Below are 21,159 nucleotides of genomic sequence, written 5' to 3'. Positions count from 1 at the left end.
AATAAACCCAAAATATACCTGAAACTTCCTGAGTGATTAAAACTGTGTGCCTTACCAAGACTCGAATTCGGAACCTTTGCCTTTGCGGGCAAGTGCTCTACCATCTGAGCTATCCAAGCATGACTCACGACCTGTCCTCACAGCCTCAATTCTGCCAGTACCTCGTCTTCTACCTTCCAAACTTCACAGAAGCTCTTCTGCAAACCTTGCAGAACTAGCACTCCTGGAAGAAAGGATATTGCAGAGACATGGCTTAGCCATAGCCTGGGGGATGTTTCCAGAATGAGATTTTCATTCTGCAGCAGAGTGTGCACTTATATGAAACTTTTCATCTGCCAGGAAGTTTCATATCAGCACACACTCCACTGCAGAGTGAAAGTCTCATTCTGGCAAAATTTACTTATTCAAAAAAGCAGATAAAAATTCACTGGATGCCTTTCTGAGAGATAATCTCCACTCCTTCTAAATTAATGGTATTAGTGTCGACCAGATGTGGCTAGAATTCAAAGAAATAGTATCGACAGCAATTGAGAGATTTATACCAAATAAATTAACAAACGACAGAGCTGATCCTCCTTGGTACACAAAACAGGTAAGAACACTGTTGCAGAAACAATGAAACAAACATGCCAAATTTAAACAGACGCAAAATCCCCAAGATTGGCGATCTTTTACAGAAGTTTGAAATTTAGCATGGACTTCAATGTGAGATGCTTATAACTGTTTCCACAATGAAACTTTGTCTCAAAACCTGGCAGAAAAACCAAAGAGATTCTGGTCTTATGTGATGTATGTTAGCGGCAAGAAACAATCAATGCCTTCTCTGCGTGGTAACAATGGAGACACCATTAAAGACAGTGCAGCCAAAGCAGAGTTACTAAACACAGCCTTCCAAAATGTCTTCACAAAAGAAGACAAAGTAAATATTCCAGAATTCGAATCAAGAACAGCAGCATAATAATGTAAGGATATTTCATCAAAATATTGGGAGTTTAAAGAATAAAGTAGATGAGCTTCTGGTTTGTTTAGAAGATTTAGAAGCTGAGAATGAAATAGATATACTATGCCTGTCTGAGCATCACATTGTTACTGATATGGATAAGGTAAATGTAAGTGGTTATAAGCTCTCTGCACATGTAATGAGAGAAAATATGGAGAAAGGAGGAGTTGCCATATATGTCAAAAGTTATCATTGTGCAAAAAGTATAGAAACAAAAAAGTTTTGTGTAGAGAAACATATAGAAGCATGTGCCTGTGAGCTTAAATTAAATAAAGGCACATTTATAATTGTAACTGTATATAGGTCCCCATCAGGAAATTTTCATCTATTTCTGAAAAATTTGGACTCCTTGTTGTGCTATCTGTCAGACAGGGGGAAGCAAATTATTATTTGTGGGGACTTCAATGTAGATTCTCTGAAAGAGGGTAATAGGAAAAATGACCTTGAAGTATTACTCGGTTCTTTCAATTTGACACCCGTTATTGATTTTCCTACTCGGGTGGTAAAGGATAGCAGCTCACTGATAGATAACTTCTTTATAGACCAAGATAAGTTTAACCAGATAAATGCTCAGCCTGTTGAGAATGGTCTTTCTGATCATGGTGCACAGCTAGTTACAATATATGACATAGCTCCATTCAGCAATACTAAACAGTCCTCCAAAGTAGTACGTTCAGTCAACGATTTAACAATTGCATATTTCAGGGAAAGCCTACAGCAGTTAGACTGGGATGAGGTGTACCGTGAACCTGATGCCAATTTAAAATATAATTTATTTCATGACATTTTTGTAAATGCATTTGAAAACTGCTTCCCCAAGAAAATAGTTAAATATACTCGTAAGAAACCTTGTAACAAACCATGGCTTACTAAGGGTATAAAAATATCTTGTAACCGGAAAAGGGAAATGTATCTGACAGCAAGAAAGAGTAGTGACCCAGAAACTATCAAAAATTATAAAAACTACTGTGTTATATTAAGAAAAGTTATTAAAAAATCCAGGAGTATGTGTATCATGTCTGAAATCAGCAACTCTGATAATAAAATTAAAACAATTTGGAATATTATTAAAAGAGAAACAGGTCAACCAAGAGCAGAGGAAGACAGTATTACTATCAAATTGAATGAAAACTTTACGAACAAAAAGTCAGAAGTTGAAAATATTTTTAATAATCATTTTCTAAATGTTGTGGATATAGTAGGATCCAGGTGTTCATTAGAAGATGCTAGGCTGTTAATGGAAGAGGCCATACCTATGCAATTTGATACAATTGAAATCTCACCCACTTCTCCCTCTGAAATTAGGAAAATAATAAACTTGCTTAAAAGCAAACACTCACATGGAATTGATGGCATTTCCAGCAAAATACTAAAAGCTTGTTCTCAACAGATAAGTAAGATTCTCAGCCACCTATGTAATAGCTCTCTGGAACAGGGCATTTTCCCTGATAGACTCAAATATGCTATTGTTATACCTTTGCATAAAAAGGGGGATAGATCTGATGTCAACAATTACCGTCCAATCTCCCTTCTAACAGCTTTCTCCAAAATTTTTGAGAAAGTAATGTATTCAAGAGTAGCTTCACATATCTGTAAAAATGAAGTACTAACAAAATGTCAGTTTGGTTTCCAGAAAGGTTTTTCAACAGAAAATGCCATATATGCTTTCACCAGTCAAATTTTGAATGATCTGAATAACCGAACACCTCCCATTGGGATTTTTTGTGATCTCTCAAAGGCTTTTGATTGTATAAATCATGAAATTCTGCTAGACAAGCTCAAGTATTGTGGCATGAGTGGGACAGTGCACAAATGGTTTAATTCGTACCTAACTAGAAGAGTGCAGAAAGTTGAAATAAGTAGTTCTCGTAACATGCAAAGATCAGCACATTCCTCAAGCTGGGGAACTATCAAGAATGGGGTTCCACAAGGGTCAGTCTTGGGTCCTTTGTTGTTCTTATTATATGTTAATGACTTGCCATTCTATATTCATGAAGAGGCAAAGTTAGTTCTCTTTGCTGATGATACAAGTATAGTAATCACACCTGAGAAACAAGAATTAACTGATGAAATTGTCAATACTGTCTTTCAGAAAATTACTAAGTGGTTCCTTGTAAACGGACTCTCACTGAATTTTGATAAGACACAGTACATACAGTTCCGTACAGTGAATGGTATGACGCCATTAATAAATATAGACCTTAATCAGAAGCATATAGCTAAGGTAGAATATTCCAAATTTTTAGGTATGTCCATTGATGAGAGATTAAATTGGAAGAAACACATTGATGATCTGCTGAAACGTTTGAGTTCAGCTACTTATGCAATAAGGGTCATTGCAAATTTTGGTGATAAAATTAGCTTACTACGCCTATTTTCACTCATTGCTTTCATATGGCATCATATTTTGGGGTAATTCATCACTGAGGAATAAAGTATTTATTGCACAGAAGCGTGTAATCAGAATAATAGCTGGAGTCCACCCAAGATCATCCTGCAGACATTTATTTAAGGATCTAGGGATATTCACAGTAGCTTCTCAGTATATATACTCTCTTATGAAATTTGTTATTAACAACCAAACCCAATTCAAAAGTAATAGCAGTGTGCATAACTACAATACTAGGAGAAAGGACGATCTTCACTATTCAAGATTAAATCTAACTTTGGCACAGAAAGGGGTGAATTATACTGGCACTAAAGTCTTTGGTCACTTACCAAATAGTATCAAAAGTCTGACAGATAACCAACAAGTATTTAAGAAGAAATTAAAAGAATTTCTAAATGACAACTCCTTCTACTCCATAGAGGAATTTTTAGATATAAATTAAGAGAAAAAAAAATATTAAAAAAATAAAAAAATAAAAATAAAAAAACACAAAAAAATAAAGTTGTTATATTAACTTAAGTATGTTGTTAAATTAACCTAATTATGTCATGTATTGAAAAATTCGACTCGTTCCACATCATTACGAAATATCGTATTCATGATCCATGGAACTAGTATTAATCTAATCTAATCTAATCTAATCTAATCAGCCAACATAATTATGCTGATGCATTAGCTGCATACTTAACAATTATATACAACCATCCCAGTGACTGGAAAGTTGCACAGGTCACACCAATATTCAAGAAAGGTAGTAGGAATATCCTCTTAATTATGGGCCCATATCATTAATGTTGATGTGCATCAGGATTCTGGAACATATATTGTCTTTGATCATTATGAATTACCTCGAAGAGAATGGTCTATTGACACACAGTCAACATGGGTTTAGAAATCGTCATTCATATGAAACACAACTAGCTCTTTACTCACATGAAGTGTTGAGTGCTATTGGCAATGGATTTCAGATCTATTTCGTATTTCTGGATTTCCAGAAGGCTTTTGATACTGTAGCACACAAACGGCTTGTAGTAAAATTGCATGCTTATGGAATATTGTCTCAGTTATGTGACTGGATTTGTGACTTCCTGTCAGAGAGGTCACAGTTCATAGTAATTCACAGAAAGTCATCGAGTAAAACTGAAGTAACTTCTGGTGTTCCCCAAGGTAGTGTTGTAGGCCCTTTGCTGTTCCTTATCTATATAAATGATTTGGGGAACAATTTGAGCACCCATCTTAGGTTGTTTGCAGATAACACTGTCGTTTATTGACTAATAAAGTCATCAGAAGATTAAAACAAATTCAAAACAATTTGGAAAAGGTCACCCACATGAGTGCTAAAAGGAATTCATTCAACTTTGGTTACACAATAAATCAGTCAGATCTAAAGAGCGTAAATTCAACTAAATACCTAGGTATTACAATTATGAACAACTTAAATTGGAAGGAACACATAGAAAATGTTGTGGGGAAGGCTAACCAAAGACTGCATTTTATTGGCAGGACACTTAGAAAATGTAACAGATCTACTAAGGAGACTGCCTGCAGTATGCTTGTCCATTCTCTTTTAGACTGCTGCGCAGTGTGGGATCCTTACCAGATAGGACTGACGGAGTACACTGAAAATGTTCAAAGAAGGGCAGCACATTTTGTATTATCATGAAATATGGGAGAGAGTGTCACTGAAGTGATACAGGATATGGGCTGGATATCATTAAAAGAAAGGTGTTTTTCGAGGCGACAGAATTTTCTCACAAAATTCCAATCACCAATTTTCTCTTCCAAATGTGAAAATGTTTTGTTGACGCCAACCTACATAAGGAGAAATGATCACCATGATAAAATAAGGGAAATAAGAGCTCTTATGGAAAGACATAGGTGTTTGTTCCTTCCGAGTGCTCTACGAGGTTGGAATAATAGAAAATTGTGAAGATTGTTCGATGAACCCTCTGCCAGGCACTTAAATGTGGTTTGCAGAGTATCCATGTAGATGTAAAGAATTTTTTTCACATGTGGATCACCAGATATGGAGTTCCAACAGCCATGGACCATGGCCATCAGTTTGATTGCTTGCATTTTACAAAACTCACAAAAATATATTGAATCTCCCAGCTCAAGACTACAAACTTCCATCCTGTGAGTAATGCAACAGTGGAGTGGGTGTGCGGAACACTCAAAGCAGCACTCATGTGCGACAACATTATCTGGACTGATGCATTACCTGTCATAGCAATCCACTTAACAGCAGCTATTAAAGCAGACTTCAATCTGAGTCCAAGTCACCTAGTTTACAGACAGCAAATTCATGTCCCAGCAGACCTCATAGAGTGCCAGGAGGTTACAACTCTCCCAGGGCACATACTGAAATAGTCCACACAGACACTGCAGCATACAATGTATTGACTCACTCCAGCAGCACCATCCATCGTGGGATCCAAGCAAATATCTTTTTACAAGGATCTCCAAAACTGTTCACACTTGTGGGTGTGAGTAGGTGTAGTCAAGCCACCACTGCATCTCCCATATATGGGGACATATCGAGTATTACAACATGGCGTGCACCCTGTTATAATACTGCAAGATGGCAAGCCACATCAGTGTCTGCTGAGAGGGTGGACTCTACTTATGTCAGTCTCCTGAGATGACACATGCGGCTTTTCCAAGGCAAGGCCCACCAAACAAATGACCATCAGAGAACACCACCACAGCTTCACCAAATCAGTCTGTCAACAATGCAATCCCATCAGCAACATCTTCAAGGTGCAATTCACCAACATTCAAAACCAGATATTATTACTCAAGGAGGTTGGAAAATTAAACATACCAACCAGTACATACCAGGCGCCCTGCTCTTTGGCCCAGCACGGATATATGTCTGACAGACACAAGCAGAAGAGCCTCTGCCAATATCATTTTCACCACCTTTGACAACCATCTCCACTTACAGCATCAAGACCTTTTACAGGTATGTTCACTCATGCAGGGTGGAAGATATGCCCCAAAACTCTATTCCCATTGCCCTCAGATTCTGCAAGCAGAAAGTGGGGTCAATGGTAGCCAGTTGTTACCTCATTTTAGCAGAGACTCAGGACTCAGCTGGTAATGACACTCCCATATGGAAATGGTACAACTGTGCTCTACCCTGAGCAATGTCACACAACCAGTTGCCCACCGTTCCATTCTCAAAAGAGGCAGGGGCTACTGTGGTGGCATATCGGAGACACAGATTGGCAGTTAAGGAATTGACATGAGTCCATGGAGTTGAGAGATGGCTTCATATTTTAGATTATTTTTAGTTTTCCTAGTAACTAATATTCATTACTGATCTCTTACATGAAAGGTAAAAATTATTTTTAGCTTTTCTAGTGAGTAATATTCATTACCGATTTCTTGTGCAAAGTTAAAAAAAAAGTATCTTGCATTGTTATCATTTATCATCACTCTTGACTTTAGGGTAAAATGAATAACTACAGTCCTGCAACAGTTGATGTGATACCAGCTCAAATTTGGCATGGAAGAAGAACCACATTTGTCAAGATTGGGTATTTTTGGATGTGTGGTGTTCATAGAATGACTTGTGTGTTTAAAACAACTGAGTGTATGAGGTGAATGACTGTCCATGTAGAATATATGGACAATGGCTGTGTCATATGGAATCCTAAGACTGGAAAATCTTCTGAAGCAAGATATGTTGAGACAAAAATGAGGAAACCAAAGAATAAGGTTTAAAATGGCTCTGAGCACTATGGGAATTAACTTCTAAGCTCATCAGTCCCCTAGAACTTAGAACTACTTAAACATAAGTAACCTAAGGACATCACAAACATCCATGCCCGAGGCAGGATTCGAACCTGCAACCGTACCGGTCGCGCGGTTCCAGACTGTAGCGCCTAGAACTGCTCGGCCACTCCAGCCGGCAAAGAATAAGGAGTAAATGCAACTGCAGAGAAACAAATTTTGGAAGAGCAGGAATAAAAAAAAGACTATGAAGAAGAAAAAGAGAAGATTTTGAAAAAGAAGAAGAAAGAATCGATTAACCAGAAGAGAAACTCCAGAAGAAGAATACAAGATGTCAAATAAATTTTCCAAAGAGATATGACATTATATCATGCTCAGTTCTATAAGTGAAGAGAAAGAATCATTGAAGAAAAATAAAACATGGACTCTGGTGCATAAAGACCCCCCACATGTAAAAAAATAATTACAGGAAAAATGGATTTTCAAGAAAAAGAATAATGGAAAGTACAAAGCTAGGCTAGTTGCACGAGAATGTCAGTAGAATCAAACAAATTGAATTTTAAAGATTTGTTTACTTTTGCTGTACAAACATATTCCCTAAATTCCTATTTGCACTTGCTGCACAAGAAAATTTGGTAATTATGCCGTCTGATGTCAAAACAGGCTTTTTTTAATGGTGATCTGAAAGGACAAGTTTTCATGGATATTCCACATAGATACAAAGCACCCACGAAATTTTGCCTGCTTAAAAGGGCAGTATATCGATTGAAACAAGCTCTTTTGCAATGTAATAAGAAAAAGAAACTAAGTGAGACTCTTAAGAATGAAAACTCATGCACCTGCAATATGACGAATGTATTTTCAAATCAGATACTGAGAAGAAACTGTGTCTTACTGTACATGTTGAAGACAGGATTCTATTTTGATACGACACCTGTCAAATGAAAAATCTCCTGCAAAAAACAAAAGAAAAATTTTGATATTACAACTGATGAAAAACCAGAAATATATCGTGGATGTGAAATCAAAAGAAGGTATTTATATTCCTCATGAAAAAGTGCTAAAGAAGTGCTGAAAAGGTACAGAACGGAAAAATCAAAAACTGAAACAACTCCAACTTCAATCAATGGAGCAAAGTCAGATGTTCCATACTGTGATGTGATATGTATTTTATTGTATTTAACATGGAAAACAAAACTGCACTTGGCATATGAAGTGAGGTATGAAAGCAGATCAATGACTAATCCAGATCCCACATACACTCAAAATCTGAGGAGAACTTTAAGATATCTGAATTCAGTGACAGGGAATAAAATATTCTACTCATCAGAAAAACAAGAACAAGAAAAGTGACTTACTATGATGCAGATTTTGCAGGTGACAAAAAAGATAGAAAAAACACTACAGGATATATGTTTTTGTACAATAATGATTCAATGCTGCAAGAAACAGTGTGCAGTTGCACTACCTATTATAGAGGCAGAATACATGTCTGCTACTCAGTGTTGTCAAGAGGTGGTGGTTTTGAATACTTTCATAGAAGAATTGTTAAATAAAAACAGCAAAACAACACTTTTTGTGGATAACCGAAGTGCAATAGAAATTATAAAATCAAATTAAATGTCAAGAAGAAGCAAGCACAGTGATGTGAAGCATCATTTCAGCAGTGATGAATTGAATCATGGCTAGTTCACCATAAAACAATGCCAGTTCAAGTACACCTTGCTGACATCCTAACTGAACCTCTCCAAAGTATTGCTTTTGAAAGACATTGAAAAGTTGATGTTTAATTGAAATGAAAATCTGCTGTTTGTTTAATAGACATATTTTCAGAGATGTGGTTACAAATGTTTTATGAGCTAATAACATATTGCTTTGTTTAAGTGAGTGTGTTGTGCTTTAAAACAATATGTGCCTGTTAATGAAGGCTACAGTCAGTAAACACTGTTTCTGTAATAAGCTGGCATTATGAGGAAGTTGTGATTTTTTAAACAAAAAAAATTAAGAAATGGTCAGTCATTCCATGTAGCCTTGTGCTTTAATGTACTATTTTACGTAAAAGACAGTTTCCATATTTTATGAGTTACCTTGACAGCTGGTTTATCCTAACCAGAGGGTAAATGGTAGACAATGGTGAGGATATGGACCTTTAGGTGAATGGAATATGTGGATACTGGACATACTGCTCATACTGCTGGCCTCGTACACTTTAGAAATAGATATGAAGTGTCACCCATTGTCAAAATGATGACTGAAGCAGTAAATGTTAGGACTGGAATTGACCATCTTGCAAGGTTCAAACTTACACAGAGGGAGGGATTGATTGTTATTGGTAGCTCCAATGTTAGGTAGATTACGGTGCCCCTCACGAAAATAGCAGATAGTTTTGGAAGGAAGTCCATTGTAGACTTGATCTGCTTGCTGGAAAATTCAGATGAGATGTGGAGAAGCCTCTATTGGCAGCTGCTGAATAGACTGAGAGCAACAATATGCTAGCTATTGCTCATGTTAAACACTCAATGCACACGTTGTTTGGCTTCTGTGGTTATTAAGGATTTTTATATTAGAAGGGCTTACTGAATATGAAAGCAATATCATACCCACCAAGTTCTCATAAAACCCTTGAAAGGTTTGATTCTACACAAAGTCAGTTAATGGAACAAAGTCATCTATCTTAATGCTTGTAGACCATGATGGTACAAAAATGATTATACAATAAAATTATGGTCAAATTACTAATTCTGTCTTTTGAAACAACTTCTCTGAAGAAGATTACAAAACAGTTACTATATTTGTGTGTAGCATGAACTGTAAAATGACAGACATGAAAATACGAGGGGTAGTTGCATTGTTTATGAAACTTTTTACCTTCGAGAACTGCTCATCCACATGATAATTATTGCTACAATCTGAAATGAAGTAAGTGTATGTTACTTCACTGTTTTCCTAGATTAAATCTGAATTTCATGTGCATAATTTTAGGCATGTCAAAAGTAACTACAGTTACTTTAATTTTTATCTAGAATGGAAAAAAATGGAAATGAAGTCCATGCTTCTTTACAGAGCATAGGGGAACAATGTGGGAGACCCTCACCGCCGTACTAGGCAAGGTCCTAATGGAGGTGGTTTGCCGTTGCCTTCCTCTGACCGTAATGGGGATGAATGATGATGATGAAGACGACACAACAACACCCAGTCATCTCGAGGCAGAATACTTTCCTACAAAAAGTAAATATTCTCTACACTTTTAGTTTGTGGAATAAATGTCAAAGATAAACAAAACCTACGACAGAGTTTAATAGTACACCTGAAGTATGGCTGGAATGGTTCCATGAATTGAAGGATGAAGATCCTGACAGTGTTACTGTTGACTGAGAGAATGAGGCTTGTGTACATGAAAGTGGTCATGATTCAGGAACAGAACAAGCAGTGTTAGAAGATGATGAATAGGAATCACAACAAGAAGTAATTCAAGAGGACATATTTCTTTTAGGGAAAGAGGGAATAGCTAAATGGAGGAAAGGTAAATATCCTATCAGTATTAGAACGAGATCCTGTAATATTATTACGCTTTTGCCTCAACTTAAAAATGAAGCTTGTATAACAAAGACAGAAATTATTGCTCGACAGGTACTTGTCGGTGCCGTTTGACCGCTGTGTCTACTTTCTTCCCATGACTGATTTTAACCTGCACACACAAACATGTGACACGTAGTAGGTAGGATTCTACCATCCCACACTCATATCTAGAATATTGTGTGTTTGAGATGGTGGATGGCTGAGTGGTTCTAGGATTTTCACAGAAATTCTCAGATCACTACAGCTGCTGTCCCTCTTGAGGAACCACACGTTTGTCTGGCCTCTCAACAGATACCCCTCCATTGTGGTTGCGCCTATGGTATGGCTATCTGTATTGCTGAGGAATGCAAGCCTCCCCACCAACAGCTAGGTCATGGTTCATGGGGGGGAATATATAATACCTTTAATTCATATGACAGAATTTTATGAGTTGCTTTTTCAGCATACTGCTGTGATTTTTCTCTTGAACTGTTTGTCCCTATATATTCTACTGCATTTAAGAAATGATTATTAAATATATTTGCTGCCTGTGATTCATAATTAATAGCCATTCCACTCAGATCAAAAGTGATGTTATCTTGTACTGTGGTTGGTTGTCCTGTCTCTCGTTTCACCACATTAAATATAGCCATAAGTCTACTGTTGGAATTACTGATTTATGACATTATGTGCATGTGCATTGTTTTTTAATAACCTTTCTAAGTAATTTTGAGTAGATTTTGTAGTGTGCAACAATTGCAGGACCTCTATTTTTTCTTGCCAACAGATACATTTCCCTTTTCCTTCCACAAGATACTTTAATCATTCTAGTGATTGATGGTTTTTTACATGGCTGTTTAATGTCCTTTCTGATTATCTTATGAACTACATTATTTTCCAATAACAAGGAGAATTTATCATGGAATATATTAAATTTTATGTTAAAAATTGTTACAGTATAAATCCCATGTGATTCTTGGAAACTGTTCTTAAAAACATTTGTCCTGGAGTTAATAATTATTCTAAAAAATTTCCAGTGAGGAGTATATTTACTTAAGGCACTATTTCATTCATCTTAACTAACTGTGCATCATAATCAGAGAGAACATTTGTTATTGGGAAAACCATTATTTTCTTGCTTTGAGCTTCACCAAAGGAAACATTATTAGTTAGTGTCCTACTCTCTTTATCCACCCATTTTGGAAAGTTAATTACTGAGATCCAATTGTAGGATCCAAATAAAGATTCTACATCATTTGTCCCATCAGAATCATTTAGAAAATCTGCACTAATGTCACTACAGACTATTAACTGCTTGCTGCTGTCTGACAGTTAGCATGGTAAGTAATTCAAATTCCTCACAAACATTTAAAAATTAGCCAGTGGTCAACTACATAAAGTTACAGTTAAAAGGGAACTATTTTTCAGCATTAATTCATAAGCACACATTTCTATATGCTGATTGCCAAATAATCTGCTTGTCTCAATGTTATTGAACTTGTATTTTGTCTTAATATATGTAACAACTTTGCCAATGGTTTCTTGTTTAATAACATTCCACACAGAATGATGGAAAATCCAGGATGGAATAATGACAATATTATGGAAAGAATAGTGTTACTCACCTTATAGTGGAGATGTTGAGTTGTAGACAGGCACAACAAAAAGAATACTGGCCTTGGCAGCAACAGACTGTGGTAATGTTCGTGTGAGCTGCATTTGTGTGAATATATGTGTGTGTGTGTGTGTGTGTGTGTGTGTGTGTGTGTGTGTGTGTGTGTGTGTGTGTGTGTGTTTATTTCACATCAAGGCCTTCTGGCGAGAAGCTTGTGTGTTTAGTAGTCTTTTTGTTGTGCCTGTCTGTGATTCAAAATCTCTGCTATATGGTGAGTAGCAATCTATCCTTTTCATATCATTGTCAATATTCCAAATAGCTTTTGTCTTAGTCTTAAGAGTACTAGATTTTTTGAATGTTGTACAGAGTGGATCATTCAAAAATACTGGTGGTAATGAAGTTTTAAATCTTGACTACTGCTCGTTTTCAGAAATTTGTAGGGTTCTCTCTTCCTAGCACAAGATATTTTATTCCCAGGACTTGTCAACTCCACACTTCCATCCAGTTTTGCCACTGTTTGGTTTAGGAGAAATCAAGACTCAATATACTGTAGGAATATGTTTAAGAAAGAGTTACATTTTCCATTAACACTGTTTACTTTATACATTTCTTTTCAGTGTTCTCACTGTAATTACTCACTAATCACTGAAATTGAGTCATTGTTTATGATTACCAATACAGTACTTTCCTGCAATGATCTGTATCTAAATGGTCACTAACTTTTATTGTTAAATGTCCACCATTACCTGATAAACCACTGAATATAGGTTTTGCAGCTAAATTACTGAATGTTGATAGGTCTAAAGACAAACTCTCAATAGCTGTGCACTGTCCTTTAGTCCTCATAGGAAATTTTACTATGGATAATAATCTAAAGTTGAGCTTTAGTGTTTCTTGTCCACTATACTGAGACTGTAGTCAAGAAGTTTTTCGACATGGTACTCATTAGCCCGAAGAACCTGTGACTTACCATCATTTTTGAAGATATACCCGTTTCACCTTTTTGATTTGTTTGTCTATTTGTATACCTCTTGCCACTCTATCTGCAGGTGTAGGTAACTATTTTCTTTGCAAAATAGCTATGTAATGAAGTAAATATTAAGCTATCAACATGAGATACACAAGGGCTATACACAAAGCAGGAATATGTTGTGATAGTGGGTGGACTTGGTAAAAATAGCATCTGCAATGAACCATACAAATGTTGGCTTGGTTCCTGCTTTCATGTGGTATGATTGAACCCAATTGAACAGCTCTGTCAGGAGGGTTAATATGGAGCTAGATCAGCTGCTTTGGGTGGCTACTTTGTCAGGCATAGGTTTGGTTCCTGTTGATGGTATTTCGTAGGTGGGACTTCACAAGACGAGGCTTGCATCTCAACAGGAAAGGGAAGGGTAAGCTGGCTGGGATGATAGCAAAATCTTTGGGGGGTGGGGGTACTGAATCTCATGAGAGTACTTTTTTAGGCTAAGATCAAAGTCCAATCATCCAACATTGATTGAAGTTAAGCTTAATGAGAAGTTCAGACAGGCAGGTACAAGAGATATTAAAATATCACAAGAGTCTCACAACAGCACAGTGAAAAATAATATTAGCATGTCACAAGATTCTCAAAAAACCACAGTGAAAAATATGTTAGTATATTGCATCAGAATATCAGGGGATTAAAAAACAAAGTAGATGAGCTTCTTGTTTGTTTGGAATATTTAGAAACTGAGGGTGGAATAGATGTACTACGCATGTCTGAACATTATATAGTCACAGGTATGGAAATGGTAAATGTAGGTGGATATAAGCTTTCAGAACATGTAAATAAAGACACTATGGGGAGAGGAGAAGTTGCCATATTTGCTAAAATCTGTTACAGTGTGAAAAATTTGGAAACTGAAAATTTTTGCATAGAGCAACATATAGAAGCATGTGCATGTTAGCTTAAACTAAATAATGGCACTTTTATAATCATATCCTTGTATAGGTCTCCATTGGGAAATTTTCAACTATTTTCGAAAAACTTGGATTCTTTGTTGTGCTATTTGTCAGAGAGAGAAAAGAAAATTATTGTTTGTGGGGATTTCAGTGTAGATTTTCTGAAAGAGTTCAATAGAAAGCTTGACCTTGAAGTATTACTTGGTTCTTTCAATTTAACATCAGTTATTGATTTTCCTAATCAGGTGGTACAGGAAAGCAGTGCACTGATAGATAATGTTTTCATAGACCAAGATAAATTTAATCAGATAAAAACTTTTCCTGTTAAGAATGGTCTGTCTGATCATGATGCACAGCTAGTTACAGTATATGATATAGCTCCATACAGTAATGCCAAACAGTCCTCCAAAATATTGCATTCAGTTAACGATTTAAAAATTCAAAATTTTAGGGAAAGCTTACAACAGTTAGACTACGATGAGGTGTACAGGGAACCTGATGCTAATTTAAAATTTAACCTATTTCATGACACCTTTGTGAGTATATTTGAAAACAATTTCCCTAAGAAAACAGTGAAATATAATTGTAAGAAACCATGCAAAAAGCCATGGCTTACTAAAGAGATAAAAATATCTTGTAAACAGAAAAAGGAAATGTATCTTATAGCTAGGAGGAGTAATGATCCCAAAACAGTGAAACATTATAAAAACTACTGCACCGTATTAAGAAAAGTTATTAAAAAGTCCAAAAGTGTGTGCATTGCGTTTGAGATTAGCTCATCTGACAATAAAATTAAAACAATTTGGAATATTGTTAAAAGGGAAACTGGACAACTGAGGGCACAGGAAACGGTATTCTTTCAATTTGACATCAGTTATTGATTTTCCTAATCAGATGGTACAGGAAAGCAGTGCACTGTTATCAAGAAGTCAGAAGTAGAAAACATTTTTAATTATCATTTTTTTATGTGTTGTAGAGAAAATAGGTTCCAGTTATTCATTAGAAAATGCAAGGCACTATAAGGAAGAGGCAATATCTATGCAACTTGATAAAATTGAAATTCAACCCACCTCTCCTATGAAATTAGGAAAATAATAAATTCACTCAAAAGTAAAAGCTCACATGGAATTGATGGCATTTCCAACAGAGTACTAAAAGCTTGTCCCAACAAATAAGTAGGATTCTCAGTCATATTTGTAGTAGCTCACTGAAACAAGGCATTTTTCCAGATAGTCCAAATCTCACTTCTGACAGCTTTATCTATAATTCTTGAAAAAGTAGTGTATTCAAGAGTAGCATCACATATTTGTAAAAATGAAGTACTAACAAAATGTCAGTTTGGTTTTCAGGAAGGATTTTCAATAGAAAATCCTATATATGCTTTCACTGATCAAATACTAGATGCACTGAATAACCAAATATCACCAATTGGGATATTTTGTGATCTCTCAAAGGCTTTTGATTGTGTGACTCATGAGATTCTTCTAGATAAGCTAAAGTACTGTGGTATGAGTGGGACAGTGCACAAGTGGTTTAATTCACATTTAACTGGAAGAATGAAGAACATTGAAATTAACAGTACAGATAGCCTGCAAAAATCAGCAGAGTCCTCTAACTGGGGAGGTATCAAGAATGATGTCCCACAGTGTTCAGTCTTGGATCCTTTTTGTTCTTAATATATACATTTATGACTTGCCACTCTATATGAAGATGTAAAGCTAGCTCTTTTTGCTGATGATACAAATATAATAAACACACCCAACAAGCAAGAATCAGCTGAGGAAATTGTAAATAATGTGTTCCAGAAAATTATTAAGTGGTTCTCTGCAAATGGACGCTCACTAAATTTTGAGAGAACACAATTTATACAATTCTGTACAATAAATGGCATAGCACCATTGATAAATATAGACTATGGATGGAAGTCTGTTGTGAAAGCAGAATATTCAAAATTTCTGGGTGTGTGTATTGATGAGAAATTGGACTGGAGTAAACACAACGATGATCTGATGAAACGGTTAGGTTCAGCTAATTATGCTATTAGGGTTCTTGCAAATTTTGGTGATAAACATATCAGTAAATTAGCCTACTATGGCTATTTTTATTCACTGCTTTCATGTGGCATTACATTTTGGGACAATTTGTCATTAAGGGAGAAAGTATCAGAATAATAGCTGGAGACCACTCAAGATCACCTTGCAGAGATTTATTTAAGGAACTTAGGATATTTACAGTACCTTCACAATACATAATTATGAAATTTGTCATTAATAACACATCCCAATTCAAAAATAACAGCAAAGTGCATAGCTACAACACTAGAAACAAGGGTGATCATTACTATTCTGGATTAAATCTCATCTTGGCACAGAAAGGGTTGAATTATGCTACCACAAAAATCTTTGTTCATTTGCAAAATAGCATTAAAAGTCTGACAGATAGCCAACCAACATTTGAAAAATTAATTAATTATTTTGTGTTAAGAACGGTAAGGTTAAAGTGACATGTTCCACATCATTACCAAATGTCATATTTATGATCTAAGGATCTATGAAACAAGGATTAATGTATGTATGTATGTGTGTTTGTATGTATGTACATAAGTATGTATGTTTGTATGTAACTGAGGAGCCAGCAGCTTTTTTTTAAAGTTCCAGATTTTTATCCAAATTGCATCACTAAATTTAGCTAGAATAAGCATGACTCACACCACTAAGTATAGTGGTAGTTTGTTGTTAATACAGTTTATCTCATGAAAAATACATGAGAGTTCTTTTATGTGTTGGAATCTACAGAACATGATGAATGAAAGAATAAATGAAACCAAAGAGCAATTTGAAAAGGAAATTAAAGGTCAGGGCAAAGAAATTTAAACATTGAGGGTCATTTTGGCAGAACATTTCAGCTCCATGGGAACTGCTCTTACATGTCATCAATGCCAGCAAAACATGAAACCTTATAAGAAGTTCATCATTTGCTGATAACACTATAACTCCTTCAGAGAACTTGGAAGATCATTTGAATGAAATGTACAGTGCTTGACAAAGATAATGCAATGTAGTCAGTTTAAATCTAGGGTTGCTTAGGAATTATATAAGGAAATGATGCACTAAAAGTAGTAAATGAGTTTCGCTATTTGGGCAGCAAAATAACAGATGACAGTCAAAATAGAGAGCATATAAAATGCAGACTGGTAATTGCAAGAAAAATATTTCAGGAAAAGAGAAATTTGTTAACGTCAAATATACATGTGAATTTAAATGTTTGGAAGCTATTTATGGAACTATTTGTACAGAAAGCAGCCTTGCATGAAACTGAAATATGGATGATAAACTGTTTAGATGAGAGCATAATTAAAGTTTTTGAATAGTGGTTTTACAGAAGAATGTTGAAGAATGGATGGGTAGATCTAATAACAAATGAAAAGGCACTGAACCAGATTGGGGTAAAATAAATTTAGGCCACAACTTAAATATAAAAGAAGGGATCCTTTGATAGGGCACACATTGGGGAATCGAGGTATAGTCAGTTTGGTGGAGGAGGAAACTGAGGGATAAAAATTATAGTGGGATTGATTTTTGTAAGCACATTCAAATAGATGTAGGTTGGCAGAGATGAAGAGGATAGACTAGTAGAGGGAGTTTTGTCAAACCAGTCTGACAGAAAACTTCAGTGACAACAAAGATGTTGGTAATGAAATAGAAATTGTATGGAATAGGCAGAACTGCATCAGTGACACTAATAGCTTTATGAAATTTATCAAGTTAAATTATGTATAGATATGCGGTAACTAACAATGCCAGATTAACAATAAATTAGATTTAGCAAGAATGTTGAAGACTTCACAGAAATATTCCCTGGAAAGAGTGCAGTATGTATACATTAAAATTTACACATACACTATAGATCATCCAGTTTCCAAATCATAACCCCTAAGCAAGATGCATGTGTCAAAGGAAAGTTACACCTCTGGCCGAATGTAGTGACAGATAGAAGTAAGTCTACTACCAAAATATATGTTGATGCAAGTTTGAATACAAAGGACACTAAAACACATCAGATATAATTTTTTAATGTACCCTGGGAGATGAGTAGATTATAGAGCTCCACTTCTTGTGGACAATTTCGGCAGTCTGAAGAATATATATTGGTTAAATATGAAATACGGGAACAAAAATAAAGATCATAACTTGCAAAACAAATGAGTTTATGCAACAACTGAACTTCTATTTGTTTCACCAATAGTAGATAGAATAACTAGCTGTACCCTTGGAAAAAGCTATATGTCATTTTTCAGTAAAAATCAATAAATTTATCAGTGATCTTCAATATTATTTTGACATTGAATTATAATTTAGGATACCGATGGTTATGAAGATCTGGGTCTTGTGAAATGTAACTACTGTTCAACAAATGTTTGAGTTAATCATTCCATTGAAAATCACTATTATCACATTTCAAAAAAGATTATATTGCAAGAATCTTCAGATTTCTATTGGTTTGTTTTTTCTTGCATGTTCTGTAGTTTAGAAAATTTCAGAAATTTCAACAGTTGCAAGATGATACACTTGCCACATGTACTTTCAACTATCTGTTCTTAAAAAACGTTAGTATTCCCTACAGTATTGTTCTCAGTGAACAACAGGATGGCAGTTAAAAGGTAAATGGCAATTGTTTCTTGACTCATTATACTGAAAGTCATTAGGAAAGCCTCACTACAATGCCACATCATTACTTCCAGTACTAATACCATAATCATTTAAATAATTTCATAATTTGTTGGGATTTGTGATTGTTCACATGTATTTTTCTTATCAGGTGTGCTACCATACCACCAATGTTCCCCGCATATTCCAACCGCCTATGGGTAAAAAAAGTTTCAGAAAAATATGATGTAAAACTATTTATCTCCAATAAAATATGTGACACATTAAATGAATAACTATATGACAAATTACAACACTTGTTCTGAGAATAAAAATAATGTGAACAATTTATATAGTAGACTTTGGCTGTCCAAAGGGTTGACTGAAAAAAATAACTTTGTTGTTAACATATAAAACGTTACAAAAAAGTAAAATATCACAAGTGAAACTAAAGAGGTAAGTGGAGGAACTGTAACTGTGTAAAGTAAGATATTTTAACAGGGTGACTGAGAAAACAGTAACTGAAATAAAGGAGAAATAGGGCATGTTAGTCGAAGTGGTAATTTAGAAAGTGGTCTGAATGGGATTATTTGCAGCATCTGCAGTTGTGCTGTAATCCTGATCAGTTATATATTCAAGTACTTAGAACAACTCATGCCACCTTTATGGCTCTGCTATTTTAATGTCAGGTGGTGTAAATATAATACTATAATTTGAGCTCCACCATATAAATTAACTTTAGAATAAAAAATTTTAAGCTTAAATGTAATGATACAGTACCTTCAATAGGTTCAAAATATGAGCTTTCACTGCCAATGACCAATAGTTTATGATTGTCAACTGATACTTCAACTGGGCAGTAGAGAGCTGCATTGAACATAAGCCGGAAGCGGTACCTGTAACCCTGAAAATGAGATGAAGACAACAGTTTTATCTGCTAAATACTTAAAAGAAATAAAAGTCATTGATTTTGATGGCTTAATAACTATAAATTTTCCAGGAAAGCAAGAAAACTTTAAAATACATTATTTTCATATAATCCCTCACTGCTCTGGATGCACATGTTTTTCATTACCTATAAAGATAACAACTCATTCATTTGACTGTTGAACTTAAGCAGAATTTAATAATGAAAATATATCCTCTTTTTCATAAAAGTACATAAATTAATTCAGCACAAAATACAATATGTGCAAATGCAAAAATATTATCCATAAAATGGAAGTTAAGACTATAATGGAAATAGATTGCAAACTATCATTTCATAGATATGACATCACTAAACAACACCTCAAAATAGAAATTAAATGTTCATTAATTTGAATGGATGCTAGTTTGATATTTAATGAAAATAATCTTCTTGTAATTCAAATAAAAATAGTAACAAAGGAGGTTCATCTTATTTATTTTTAGTCAGTGAAAAAAATCAGCAAGCATGGAATGAGGTAACAGGAAGGAGGAATAGCTAATGAAGACATGTAAACACATAGAGGGAATTTAAAAATGTGACTTTTGCAAATAAAGGTAGTTTACAGTAAGTATTTCATACAGCTCTTTATTTTCACCCTACCACTTTGGGTAAATTATTTGTTAATTGTAATACGATTAATGCTTCAGAAAAAGTATATAGGATATTGAAATTAAATGTGCTGTGTGATGTTAAGCACACAATTTCACCAAAAGATAACAGTGAAACGTCTTTTAAGTCAAGGTTCAGATTCAGATTCTTCATTAGCCATTGACCACATGTAGCAGAATGGGCTTCACATTATATACAAAAGCAATTGCTGCATTAATAACTGTTCACATTGCAAGTACAAATAATTTATCTTACATTAACCTGTTGTACAGAATCATAATCCTGATCCTAAAACTCAAATCCTACACTACTAGTGTCCAAGAATTCTTTTAAACTGCAGAATGGATTGTTTATTTACCATTTATACAACTTACTTCTAAAATTATTGAAAGGTGTATTCATTACTCAATGTGTCAATTAATGAAAAAAGTTTCAAAAAGTTCACTTTGTGTTAACTGCTCATTTTTGTCAGACTATGTCTAGGAATATCAATACTCATCTTATTTCTGGCATCACGACAATGTATGTTCTCTCTGGTATCAAACCCTGCTATATATATAAATGATACATAGTTACAAAGATTTATCACTGTCATCATTTTGGTCTTAGTGAAAAAAGGGCAGCAGTGTTCTCTTGTACCAGACTTACACATTATTCTCAGCAACTTTTATTGACTCAGTAATACAGTACATCACTGACATGGCAGGA

The 21,159-nt window shown here is 35.0% G+C and overlaps 1 protein-coding gene across 1 annotated transcript in view; it reads right to left on the bottom strand.

Moving 5' to 3' along the window:
• Positions 1-20,853, bottom strand: part of LOC124775917 (laccase-5-like) — a 121,912-nt gene extending 101,059 nt beyond the window's left edge. Inside the window, exons 1-4 of the mRNA XM_047250761.1 lie at positions 20,826-20,853; positions 20,443-20,633; positions 19,897-19,947; positions 19,653-19,776 (exon numbers count right to left, since the gene is read on the bottom strand). Coding sequence (XP_047106717.1) covers positions 19,653-19,776; positions 19,897-19,947; positions 20,443-20,633; positions 20,826-20,853 — 394 coding nt within the window. The remainder of the gene's footprint in view (positions 1-19,652; positions 19,777-19,896; positions 19,948-20,442; positions 20,634-20,825) is intronic.
• Between the last annotated feature and the right edge of the window lie 306 nt (positions 20,854-21,159).

This window comes from Schistocerca piceifrons, chromosome 2 (assembly GCF_021461385.2).
Source record: "Schistocerca piceifrons isolate TAMUIC-IGC-003096 chromosome 2, iqSchPice1.1, whole genome shotgun sequence".
NCBI classification, from domain to species: Eukaryota; Metazoa; Arthropoda; class Insecta; order Orthoptera; family Acrididae; genus Schistocerca; species Schistocerca piceifrons.
This window is presented reverse-complemented; position numbering and strand designations above follow the sequence as displayed.